The following is a 12,739-nucleotide window of genomic DNA, read 5'->3' on the forward strand; positions in this document are numbered from 1 at the left end:
ATTGACAACAAGTTGATAGGAAAGTTATGGCTTTGCTGCAAAAGCTCTGTAAAGAGGGAAAGATGGGTTCTAAATGAAGATGAATATTGGCACAGGGGATTTGAAAAGTTCAGTGAAGCATTTGCTCAGTGAAAGAAACACAGGAGTCATTCTGGTCATAGCACTGTTAACCTCAAAGGGCCATGATACCATGGATGAATTTGACCCACTTATCAGAATAATTCAATATTTATTTTGTTGTAAAATTGGCAGGAAAATTGTTGCAGGTGTTCGTTTAACTTTCTAATTTTCAGGTTTTCATCACAATCTGTGCTGAGTGATGCCTGTCAACACAGCAAAATTATTTTCAGCAGTACAATCGATAGTACAAACACGTCCTTTGTTGAAGAAGTGCCAGGAGGGCTGAAGTTGTTCTATGGTGCTGGTTGATTCGAGATCTAATTGCTATATCAGGACAAGATGAAGTTTTGGATTTTAGAGGTCTGTCGTGTTTATAAAGAATCTCAAGGAGAGAAGCTTTGGACAGCGGTAGTAAATGTAACAGTGCAGGTTTCTACTGATACGGAGCAGAGCTCCATGTGTATTTGGCTACTGTAATAATTACACATTTTTGTGTTAGTTTAATTCTGTAGAGTCCTGGATAATATAACACAGAATGTGCTAGCCGTGTTCGTGGTTAGTTAGCTCCCTGCTCTGCAAGGAGCCCTTTTTATTTGTAGGACACTGGTCATGGACTTAGACACTCTACAATGTGACCAAAGATGTTGAAAATCTCTAGATGCTCTACGTGACATATTTGGCTAATCTACATTAAATACCTTGCGTGTAATACTGAATTCCTTGATAGGAAAATGTTCTCAACCAATGGCAAGCCTGAGGAATCGGGTATCTTACTGGAAATTACACTTAAAAGAGATATGTTCTTAAACCTAACTGCCATGCGTTTAAGATGTGCAGGCCTGTTTCTTGTTTGTTCTAAGGCTACTTTAACCAAACAGAGAAGGTGTTGTAACTTATTTCTATTTTAAGGCTCCCTTTGCTTGCCAGAAAAGTATGAAGTCATATCAGGAGGGTAAAAATACGCCTACATACCGATTTGTATAATTTTTATTCCAAACATATTCTTTCCTCAGCTGATATTTGACTGGTAATACCATGCTGGAATTAATTTTTAATGTCCTCAATCCAGAGATTCTGGAGTTAGAATTTATTACTTAGAAATTATCCAGAGATAATGGATTGAGAAATTCTCCTGTTGAACAGTGAAGTTGCAGGAGAGGGTGACAGGTGTTCTTGCAAGGGAGTGGTGTCCAAGCGATCAACCTCTTCCACTGACTGGATGCTGCCAGCTGAGCATGGCATCCTGGCCACCGAAACCAAGGCTGAACAGTTGAGCAGATTAAATATTTTGTATTAATCTTGGTGACTAGTAGAGGAATAGACAGGAATTAAAAGGAACAACTGTGATACTTTCCCAAGATGTCAGCTGAGGTCCTCCTTTGGCTCTCTTTGGGCCAAAAAGTATTTTTAAGATTGTGGGATTTTATAAAATGTTTTTTTGTGTTGCTCTGCAGCATAGTGAAAGTTCAAGGAGAGTGTTTTTCAACCGAGTGCTAAATTAAGATAAAACTAGAGATGATCATTTGGTTCTCAGGCCAGATCAGAGTTAGTCAGCTTTGCATTCATCTGGTGGTGTGCCAAAATCATGGAGGCACAAGTTTGCATCAGTTTTGCTCTAGATGATGGAAAACTTACAAGGTGACTTGCTTCCAGGATTTTTACTTTCATGAATAGTAGAAATGGCAAGAATTACCAGTCTCCTGGCATCTAAGGGCTTGTGACAAAATAAGACCTTTCTGGTGTACGATCTATTTTGAAATCCTAAAAGCAGAACTGGAGGAGAATTCAGATCCAAGAATTACAAGGTTTTGTTTTCTTTCTGAAAGGAAGCTACAGAAGGTTTATGTAATGGTGCTTCAGAATTTGCCTTAGGTCTAAATGCTTGGAATTGTGCATTGTCTTGGATAGAGCACTGTAAATTTGTAGTAGGAAAAAGGAGATCATGATCTTGAGCAAGTGATCTAAGGCTGTAACTAAAACATGAACTTTGAGGAAGCAGCGTGTTATCTGTCTGAACTCACATTTTTGAAAGGAAGACCTCCTCCTGTGAACACCACAGAGTGAGAAAGGTGATATTGATAAGCAGTAGGGAAGTGACACGAAGAAAGTTCTTGTCAGCCCTAGTGTTCCCATAAATAAAGGTTAACAAGATGACATAGTCATATTACAGAAGGCCTTGGATATTAAGCTTTCACTGTGCTTCAGTTGTAAAGATTTTATAGTGCTGTAAATTATATTATGCTCTGGACTTTGGTTTAGTATCTTGGAGTAGAGGCACAGGAGACATTCGATAGCTATGTATGTGTTCTGTGATCATAAATCACTCTACTGTTAATGTTGATATAGGAACATTGCAGTGTTTAAAACAACACCACGAACAAATACTTTTATATTCCATTGACTGTTGGCCTCTCTTGCTGTAATCCAGAAGAATGTGAATTAAAACAGAAACCATGTATTTCTTCTGACATATTTTATCTAAAAGTGATTAAATAATTCCATTAATTATCCAGATTAAGAAGACTATAAAAAAAACCTACTGATGTTCATCAGTAAAGTCATGCCCTGGTATCAACATTTTTATCACTTCAATCAAGTGACAGTGATTTGTACTGAGTATTTGGCCCTTGAGCTAAGCCCCAGCCGTTCAGTTAGCTAAGAATTTACTCAGAAATGCATGAAATCAGCTAACACTAGTAAATTGGATAGCTTTGTTATTCATTAAAGCTAATAGATGACCCATTATTAGGTCTGAGGGTGTGCAAGCCCGCAGAAAGGCATAATTAGCTGCTGTTGTTAGCTGAAAGTACATTCTCAAAGCTAAAAAAACTGAAAGGCTGGACATAAAGCAAAGACACTTTGTTTTCTTTTGTCTCAAGACAATTTGGCAAGATTATGCTGTATGTAAATATTTACAGTACAACAGTGTTTTGAAAAAAATATTCTGCAGGGTCACTATAGCAACCTGCTTCAGAAATTGTAAATCCACCCAAGAATTACTGGAACTGGGGGGGATGTGTGTTTGTGCACATCTGTGTGAGAGAGAGACATTTTGCAAGGCTGCTGGAATATTGTTGGAGGCAGTTTGTATATCCTGTGGCAGGCCGCAATGGAAAGGCTAAAAGTATGCTGCTGATGGTGCTTGAAGGTTCAGCTGGGAATGTACTGCAGCTCAGTCCTTGCAAGGATAAAAATTCCTGCTTTATCTGACACTTGTGCCTTTCGTGTTCCTTTCCCAGAGACCTCAAGGCTGAGGGGGAAAGGTGCACAGGGTTTTACGCATGGGCAGAAAGTCAGCCTCTACACCCTGCCTTGCATGGAAGGCTCTCACATCAGTAGCTGGGCAGTTCCAGCACGTGGGAATACGGGAGCAGGTTCCTTTGCACCCAGACGACACTGGCAGTACAGTGGGGCTGTGTTGCTCACATGTGTCTCCACCACGGTGAAAGCCATGTGTCCTGTTCACTGAGCAATGTGTTCTGCTGTTGCTAAACTTCATGTCCAACTTAGCAGTGCACAGTAGAATACCTTCTGCTGAGGTCCTCAGTTCCTTTCCAGAACACTACAGGCCAAATGTCTTTTATAAACCCCGTAGGCAACTGTCTTCAAGCTTAAATACTGTGCACACATGACTCTAGACAACTCTTAGTTTGTCTACCATCAGCATCATTGTTTTTTACATGTATAAGTATCTGTAGGATCATTTGGGCTAATTGCCTTCAGTAAATCAGTGTGTGCTGCAGGGGTGGCTGTGAGTATGGAGCAGCTCCACAGCCCACTGAGCAGCCCTGGGATGGGGGGCATGAGGCAGGAAAAATGCTCCAGCTGTGTCATGTTAACAGGAATAAAATGTAAGGGAACATGGCGTTCTTCTCCTTATTTATTTGTGTTTCGGTGACAGCTTGCATACCGATTTAAATATGGCTCTACTGTAAGCACAATGGAAGCGCATAAAAAGAGACAAGCCTCACTTTGCTTCCAGCCTGCGCACAGGAAGCAGTCAAAGGACAGAAATACTCACCAAAGAAGTAGGGCTATCTCCTGGTCTGACAGCAAGCCCATGTCCTGCCTGGCCAGCGTGTCTCTCCAAACAGTTGGGATGCGTCAGAAATGATTGAAAGCAGAGACATATGGGATACGCCTACCCTCTCATTTTCTCAGGCATACCAAAAAATAGCTTTCTGCAGCAAACTGTGCATAGGGCTTTGCAGGGCTCGTTTTCAGAAGCGTGTTTAAATGTGAGGTATTGAAACATGAGGAAAATTTCAGCATAAAATGAAGCGTACTAAAAACATAAGTGTATTATTGTCTGTTTAGGATGTGATTCTGTTCTCCATAAGCTCCCTGGGAATCAGAGGGGACTGTTTGTAGAGCAAAACACTGCTCAGTACCACTTTTTGCTGATATTGGCAAGATCAGGCTCTTTCTGCTTTCTTGTAAGCAAAGCAATTAAAAGCAATTCCAGATTGGACTGCCAGTGTTCCTCTTGAGAGCGGAGGAAAAAAGGAGGGAGAAAAAGGAGCAACATGATTTCTCTCTCAAGGATGAACATTGCTATGTTTGTGTCATTGACCCACGGTGTATTGGCAGGTGATAACTAGAAAAGAAAACTGGGCAAATCTCCAACAAGTAGCTGTAGCTGGTAGTAAAAATGCAATCTGGCTGCTGTGGCTGAAATAAACGGTCATTAGGACTGATTAAAGTCAGATTTAGGGTGATTCAGACAGGCTAACAGGGGGAAACCACAGGCGGTTTCACATAGTTTATTATATACTTGTGGAGTTCTTTATATAATTCAGTCTAGTACAGTCAAAATGAGTATGTTTATAGATTGTAGTTGGCTTTGGAACAATGCAGGTGATTTTTCCTGGAAAAAAGTTTAGAATAAGAATTTAAAGCATTGGCTTTTTTTCATAGCTGTTGCACTGGTCAGAGATGCTGCAAATTGCTTTTAAAGATGCCTCTCTTACTTGTCGCAAGAAGTAAGTGAGCTTGGTAAGTAAGTAAGTAAGTAAGTGAGCTTGGTTTGAGTATCACTGTGGCCATCATAGGGGCTGGCTAGCATGCTAAGAAGCTTCTGAGAAGATTTTGGCCTGATCAAAGCGAAGTGTTTTGATTGATCAGAACAGGCTCTTAAAAACATTTTAAAACTACTGAAAATATCACAAACACAAACTTCTGAGGATTGACCATATTCAGCATAGGAAGATATTTTGAAGTTTAAAAATGTTTACACGTCAGAAAAATGTTTCGCAGTAGGATTTATTTGTGTAACTGCGAGCTTCTGTATTAACTCCCATATATTAAGCTGGAGTAAATCCATTATAAGAGACATCAAAATCAAGCTTACTTCACTGCATTTCTTTGCTTCAATCCTCACAAAATTAGTAGATGCAGGAAAGGGTTTTTTCTTTTGTGATATGAGTAGGAACTCCTTGCATTTCTCTCATCTGTTCCTTGCCATTACCTTGATCGACTTTATGTACTCTGTGTCAAGCTATGTGTATGTACGCAAAAGTGTAAATTTATGGCTGCATTTATAGTATTAGGCAAGCATTTATTGGTTTTAAACACCATTAGTCTGGAAATCGACCAGAACTTTGACCTTTTTATGATGTGATTTACTGCCGTGAGCCTTCAAATTCCAAGGACTCCATTTAAGCAAGTTTCAGGTCTTGGCAGGACAAAAACGTGAGCTGGAGCTGTCTTTAAATCATTGGAATATTGCTTAATTGAGTGAGTAACTGCACTGTATCGACTAAGATGATAATTTAAAGTGAAGGGCAAGCCTAACTCTCCAGAGGGCTGAAGCTAATGTCGTTGCTAGGGCACATCTCAAGGGAGGAGCATCCTTCGTGAGGGTCCTTCTGGTTCATGTGAGAGGAGCACCATTCTTTGCAACTCATACATATGAGAGCTAAAGGGTCAGCTCCCTAAATAGTCACTGTGCAAGCAAGAGATTTCAGTGATTCGCTGTGCAAATGGGCAAGGCAGCTACCTTGCTGTGCTCGAGACAGAGAGAGTTTTGAACACAAATACAGTTTTCTCAGACCGGCCCTTGGCTGGTGTTGCAATGAGTTTCTGAGCAGTTCTGACTGTAATAGATTAAGAGGAGATCCCGTGCTGGCTTTCCAGGGCAGTGGGAGTGCCTGGCTGGTTTGGGAGCATGAACCAGGGTGCACGGCCATCGTGTATCCCACTATCTGCTTCTTCTGGCTGCCTTCTCTTCGAGATGCTCCTGAGGAAAGGCGATCCTAGACAGCCATTCCTGCTGTCTGCCGTGCAAGTGAGGAGAGAGGCTGTCTTCCTGCCTTTCCCCCTCACTGCATCCCACTCCCCTCCCTGCAGGCAGCATAGGTAGGAGACTCAGATCCCCCGACTGCGGGCATTCAGCAGTCCGTGCCAGTTTGAGGGCCTGCCAGAGGCTGCGTTTTCGGAGCCTGTATGACTGTGTGCTTTCACTTAGACTCCAGTGGCTGTATTTTCACCTGTCTGGTGCTTGATGATCTCACAGCCAAAGGAAAATGCTCTTTGCATGTGGGTCATGCTGCTGTGTACCTGTTATCCTGCCCTGTTCCCATGAGTCGTTGGAGATGGTTGTGGCTTTCCCTCGTGTAGGAGCTTGCAGGGAGCAGCAAGGAGAGTAGGGACAGCCACAGGACTCTGCTGCATGGTGAGACCACCCTGAGTACTGGCATGGCTGTTTCCATCCTCTCTTGCACCCGCAAACCAGGACCTTGCCATCACTATTGCAGTTATTGTTGGCCCAACTCTCTTGATTAATGTGTTCAAGCTGCCCAAATGATTTACTAGGCTTGGTCACCTTGAAAAAGTCAATGGAAAGGGAGAACTTTATCTCCTACCTCTGACAGAGCCTCAGGTCACGTAAATCATTGCTGCTCTTTTGAAGTCTGTTTGCATCAGCCAAGAGCCTAACCCTTGACAGCAGTGTCAGGAGCAGTGGTGAGAAGAAGGAAAGTGCTGTTGGTGTACTGAGAAGCATATTTGTGCTCAGAAGAGTTTAAGATTGGATAATAATTCAAAATAGGGATCTTCCAGACGAGCTTCTCGCTTGCATGGAGAAAAATACACAATGTGATATGAGGCTGCTCCGTGTAGTGCCATGATGATGTGCTGAGGGATGCTGCAGGTCCCTCCCAGCCCCAGAGTGGAGCCTGTTGGACTCCAAAAGTGCCATGGGGAAGGGCCAGGCACGCTCCTTGCTGACACAGAGAATCAGGCAGCTGCTTCATCTTCTGCTGCCACAGCAAGGACCATCCTTCTGTGAATGTCCACAGTGCCGTGGGACTTGGCACAATGCAATGTTGAGTTTTGCTTCCACTGTGTGCAAAGAGGAGTTGTGAATAATCATATTTTATATCTAGTCAAAATGGCATGTATGCTGATACAAATGGTTACATATGGTGCTAACTGCAGTGAATTGATTTTTTTGCTTTTAATTTGTGCACATCATTTTACTGACCTTGGCTGTTAGGTACAAATCAATACTCAGCAGTTGCTGTATGGAGAGAAGAAAATATTATTCTGTTACATTTAGTTGTTGTTACACTACAGTTGATACAGAAATTGGGAAAAAAAGGGACTTTACCCATCCAGACAGTAGCAGTTTGATTTATGCTCTGATTTGTAATCAGAAGAAATGCATATATATTTTTGATGGAGAAATGACCATTTGTAGTCTGGAACTACATTTTGATTTTTTTTCTTCTTGTGCATGAGTCTATGCTTGAATTATGAAAATTCTTTTGCTTTTTATTTAACTGGGACATGATCAGCTCTGATTTTGCTTCTTGGTTAGGAATGTTTCTTATGATACTTTTAATGAGCCAAGGCTTAAAATAGAATGCATTTACTACATTTATTTCCCACTGTTCCAGACTGTGTGGTGTGAATGAGCACTTGCGGAAGTGTACTTCTTTTCCCAGTTGAAATACTGACAGTTTAGAGTAGTAGACACACTCACTTTTGACTTGGTGGTGTTTGTACAATGTGCTGTATGAAATATTAGCAAGCTGAATCAGCAAAGGCAGGCTGAAAATGCCTGAACCAAAGTGACTTAAGAATAGGCTGTGAGTCAGAGTAGGCGGCTCTGGTTTTCATAATAGATAAAATTAGAAGAAATATAAAATGTATTTAGTTTTTTGAATAGGACATGGAGGGGAGAGACAGGAGGGAACCATTAATTTGTGCGTCTGGATGCTAAATAGAAATGTTTATAATGATTAGTTGAATTTGCTGATGCATTCATTAGAGAAACCCCCGTCAGCGGCTGGGAAAGTGAGAGGAGCTGTGAACAGAGAACAAGAGGCAGCTCATAAAGGCAAGTGAGACTGAACGGCAGCCAAGGGAGAGGAGCAGTCGGCGGGGCAGCGCAGAGGCGCTGGGCGAGGACCACGCTGACATGCTCCCGCTACTTTTTTTACCCCTTCTCTTCAGAGGTCCATCGAGTGACTCCTCTTTTGTCCTAATCTGAGCAAGCAAAAAATGTTTGCTTAATTAAAAGCCTGTCTTTTCTTCCTTCTCTAAAGGAGCCGGAGAAAAATAGCATGCCCTTCTGAGGGAGAGGGAGGGCTGTGAACGCGGTCAGGTCTCACCCCGACAATCCTGCTCACTGTTGAGAAGTAGGACAGTGAGTCAGTTCATTCAAGTGGATGCTGTTTATTCAATGGGACATTCTTCCTGTAAAACTCCTAATAAAACCAAAGCCTCGCCTATGCAGTGGGGAGGGTTTTGTGCACAGACTGTTTATTTACAGACACTTTCTGGAGAAAAAGGTGAGAAGAAGAAAGGAGGAAAGGAAAAGGAAAGTAAGGTGCAGAGCTATAAACACATTTAGGAGTAAACCAGGGCTGGTACACTATAACCCGTCAGCTTTTCCATCATATATCCTGCTCCTAAGCTGTCATAATAAACCTTGTCTGTTAAAAACAAGCAGTTCTCTGGAGTTTTCAAAATGATTGCTTTGCTCTGGTTATTTGCAGAGTACAGACGGGTACCTGAAGCTTTTATTCCTGATGAGAACTACAGATGCTGGCCATCTTACCATCATAAGGGCTGCCTCCTCTCCGTGTTTGACGTCAATGAAGCCATTGAGATCTGTGACAGCTACTCCCAGTGCAAAGCTTTTGTCCTAACTAACCAGACGACTTGGACAGGTAGGTCATGGATGCTGTGGAGCAGAAAGCAGCATCCAAGTCACCTATTATGGCTAAGTGTTTTTAATGCAGATTGAAGAGTGTGTTGTGCTGGACTGTGGGAGCCACAAGCATCTAGAGGTAAGGTAGTTTCTGGAGCTTCAGCTGAGGCAGTTCCATTTTTGGTGAGGTTTCTCTTTGCCAGCTGTCAGGGGAGCAGAAACCTACAGACAGACTCATAGGAGCTGGGCTACAGCACATGGACCATAATTTACCAAACCACAGGATCTGAAATTTTATTTTAAAACACAGCAGCAGAAATGAAACCTGTGACCTGTTTCCACAGTTAAATGTGCAGGACACGGTCCAACATCTGGAATTTAATAAATCTTTCCAATCCATATGGTTGTTGCAGTGCGACACAGAACTAAACAGGTTGTGTGTATCTAACTGCGACTTCCCAGCTGATGTCAGAGATGCCCTAGCACTGATGGGAACACTGTGCTTCTACGAGTAGAGCTTTGGCTAAAGGACAATGAGAAGAGAGTGTTTAAAGCCTGGTAGAGGAGGAAGTAGAAATAGAGGTAGAAGTAGAAGTAGACCTTCCAGGGGAAAATCCTATTTGCTACCATTTTCTTGTCTAACAGAATACACTTGTTGAAAAGAGAAATACATTTTCCAAAAGGTCTGTGGGCCTGGCAGTCCCAATGTGGTTCCCCTGAAGGCAGGCAGGCGGTGCCAGTTGACATCAAGCGTAGAATTGGCCCCAGCTCACTGCTTCTGCACCGGACTTGTGCCTATTTCAAGCAGTTCCAGAGCTATCTGAGAAACAAAAATGTTACAAATCACTGCTAAAAATTTCCACCAGCTGCAGCTCCAGAGTGGATGAGGGTTTCAAAGAGCTGAATGCTGCAGCCGTCTCCCAACCCTACACCCCTTCCCTGTGTGCCCAGGGCAGCTCCTTGCCCCTGCAGCTGGGGCCAACCAGCTCTGCTGCAAACTGCAAACTAGCCCTGAGCAAACTGCACCCCACAAGAGTAAAGAAAAAAGACGTTTCTGTGAGGTACAGAGGACCAAATCCATGTTCTTTCGTACTCTTCCCCCAAGATAAAACCTGCACTGAAGTCAGGGCGAGTTTTTCTCCTAAAATGGCTGTTTGTGGACGCAGATGTGGAAAGTACCTCTGTGGTCTTTGCTGCAAGGAAAGGCAATGACGATGCAGGTCTGTGGGGCAGCAGGAGCTCGCTGGGAGGCAGTGATGTGAATAAGGTGCCAGGTCAGTAAGTGTGGGGAGATAGAACAACTGTGCTGTGGCTCCCACAAATACCAAAACTCAGCTCCCACTGGCCTAGGATATATGTGTGGCAGGTGCCTTACACTACCCATGCTGTTATCACTAGCTGCTACTTTTTGTGTGAGGAGTAGAAACCTTGTTCCAGCTTGTGTAAAGCCCAGAGCTACAAAGTGATCAGCAAGACCTATTTTGTAGAAAGTCATGTTTAATGTACATTGCACTGAGAAGTTTTGGAAAGATTCAGGTGTGCAGATATGATTCTGCTCCTGTACAATGAAATCGATGGCCTTCATGTAAGCCCTTAACTCAAGCCTGTCTGTATCAGTGGGAGAGTCTTAAATACTTTTTTAAAGATTATGTGAAATTTGTATTAATACCTTTAGACCTTCCTTCATTTACTGTGTTAGCTGTGCATAGCTATATCTTGACCGTAATTAGGTAAGAGTAAACATTCTGAAACCGGGGGAAATTTGGTATCATTTTAGAAAAAAGCATTTCAGATTTATACCAGCTGAAGTTAAGCAAGACTTCAGTCTCGCATTGCCTGAAGAGTGCATAGGTTTAACTGGAATTTGCAATGTCAATATTTTGACATAGACAACCTTTTACTCACTTGTAAATATTTTTTCCTTTCCCCCTCTTTCCTATTCAATGCAGGTCGGCAGCTTGTCTTCTTCAAGATGGCCTCAAATCATATTGTGCCTGATCCTGACAAAATAACATATGTGAAGGTGACAGACTGACACCTAAAGTGGCTCAGTCTGACACGTGAGTGATAAGAGCTGTTTGTGTATAAATATAGGCAGCTGTTAGGTAGAAGATGGCTGTGGCTGTTGAAATAATTGCACTATTACTCATTCTAATCTATAGAGTGCTAAAGGAAACTTTAAAGAAAAAACCTGCATGACCAGGATGAATGTGCAATAAAACAACATTTTGAAAATGTGATTAAAAAAAAAAAAAGGAAAAGAAAAAGCAAAGCAAAATACAAGATATGATACACTGTTAGAGTATAATTTTGGTTACAAATCACCTGGCAGCTCTAGCTTTTCTAACCAAGGTTACCACAACATTTCTGACCTATACATGTGTGTACAGGGATGAAAGTTGATAATTTCTATGGGAAGTCTGTATCCTCCATGCTGACATTTATTTGGGTACATACAATCACAGCAGAGTAACTGGAGCGTATCAGTTTGTATGCTGGATAGCAAACGTTACTGAGGACAATCAGCATTTGTGTTAAAACTATCGAATATGCAATGCCAGCATATTTGTCAAACGGAAGGAATTGGTTATGTTTAGATTTGCAAGACTGTAACTAATTTTCATTTTTGCTTCCAATGTTATCATAAAGTTTCATTTTTAATTTGAAAGAGCCATTTTGTAGATCCAGCAAATCACATAAGCATATGAAAAGTCCCACTGAAAGGGTAGGGACTTACCCAAATGCTTTGCTGGATAGGCCTAAGCATATGCTTACAATTAAGCCTGTGCTTAAGACTTTTGTTGAATCAAGTTTGAATTGTTCAGGAAGCCACATCTTTGACAGACTGCTGAACCAGTCCAGCTGGTGGAACAGTACTAATTTAATTACTATCTTGCAGTTATTCGTACTTTTTATCACCAGATCCTTGGTTTTCTAAGGCATCGCTTGCTAATTCTTAGAGTGAATGAAGTAAATGACCTTAATGATGTCAAATGAATGCTAGCCTTAATTCTATATAAAATGCATCTTACAGGCATGGTGTGTCTAGAGAATTTGCTTTCAGTGAAAGCAATAAAGTAAATGCTAAAGTGACCAATGTCATACTGTTTTGTAGTTTGTACAGTCAGGAAAAAATGTGCTTTTGTTTTTCAAATTGTTTATTTTTGTAAAAAAATAAAAGTAAAAGATAAATAAAATTTCTTTTATTCTTGCTTTTTTTGTGTGTGCATTTCAAATTGATGGCTAAATCCACTGAGGACTTGGACATAGTGTATTGTATGTAAATTTAAACCTGGGATATTTTTTTCCAGAAAGGACTTTTTCCAGAAAGCTTCTTCCAGTGACTCCCAGTACAGGGTCTCTTTTTGGGGTACTTGGTGGCTTTGTCTGCGTGGTTGCCTGTCACAAAGTGAGTCGTGGTTAGAAGACAATGTTTGAGCAGCCTTTCCTACTCTGTGCTTT

The 12,739-nt window shown here is 41.7% G+C and overlaps 1 protein-coding gene across 1 annotated transcript in view; it reads left to right on the top strand.

Moving 5' to 3' along the window:
- Window positions 1-12,488, top strand: part of PKDCC (protein kinase domain containing, cytoplasmic) — a 36,528-nt gene extending 24,040 nt beyond the window's left edge. The window contains exons 6-7 of the mRNA XM_064648340.1: window positions 9,123-9,296; window positions 11,227-12,488. Of these exons, the coding sequence (XP_064504410.1) occupies window positions 9,123-9,296; window positions 11,227-11,312 (260 nt within the window). The 3' untranslated portion in view covers window positions 11,313-12,488. The remainder of the gene's footprint in view (window positions 1-9,122; window positions 9,297-11,226) is intronic.
- Window positions 12,489-12,739: the final 251 nt, after the last annotated feature.

This window comes from Pseudopipra pipra, chromosome 3, assembly GCF_036250125.1.
Source record: "Pseudopipra pipra isolate bDixPip1 chromosome 3, bDixPip1.hap1, whole genome shotgun sequence".
Lineage (NCBI taxonomy): Eukaryota > Metazoa > Chordata > Aves > Passeriformes > Pipridae > Pseudopipra > Pseudopipra pipra.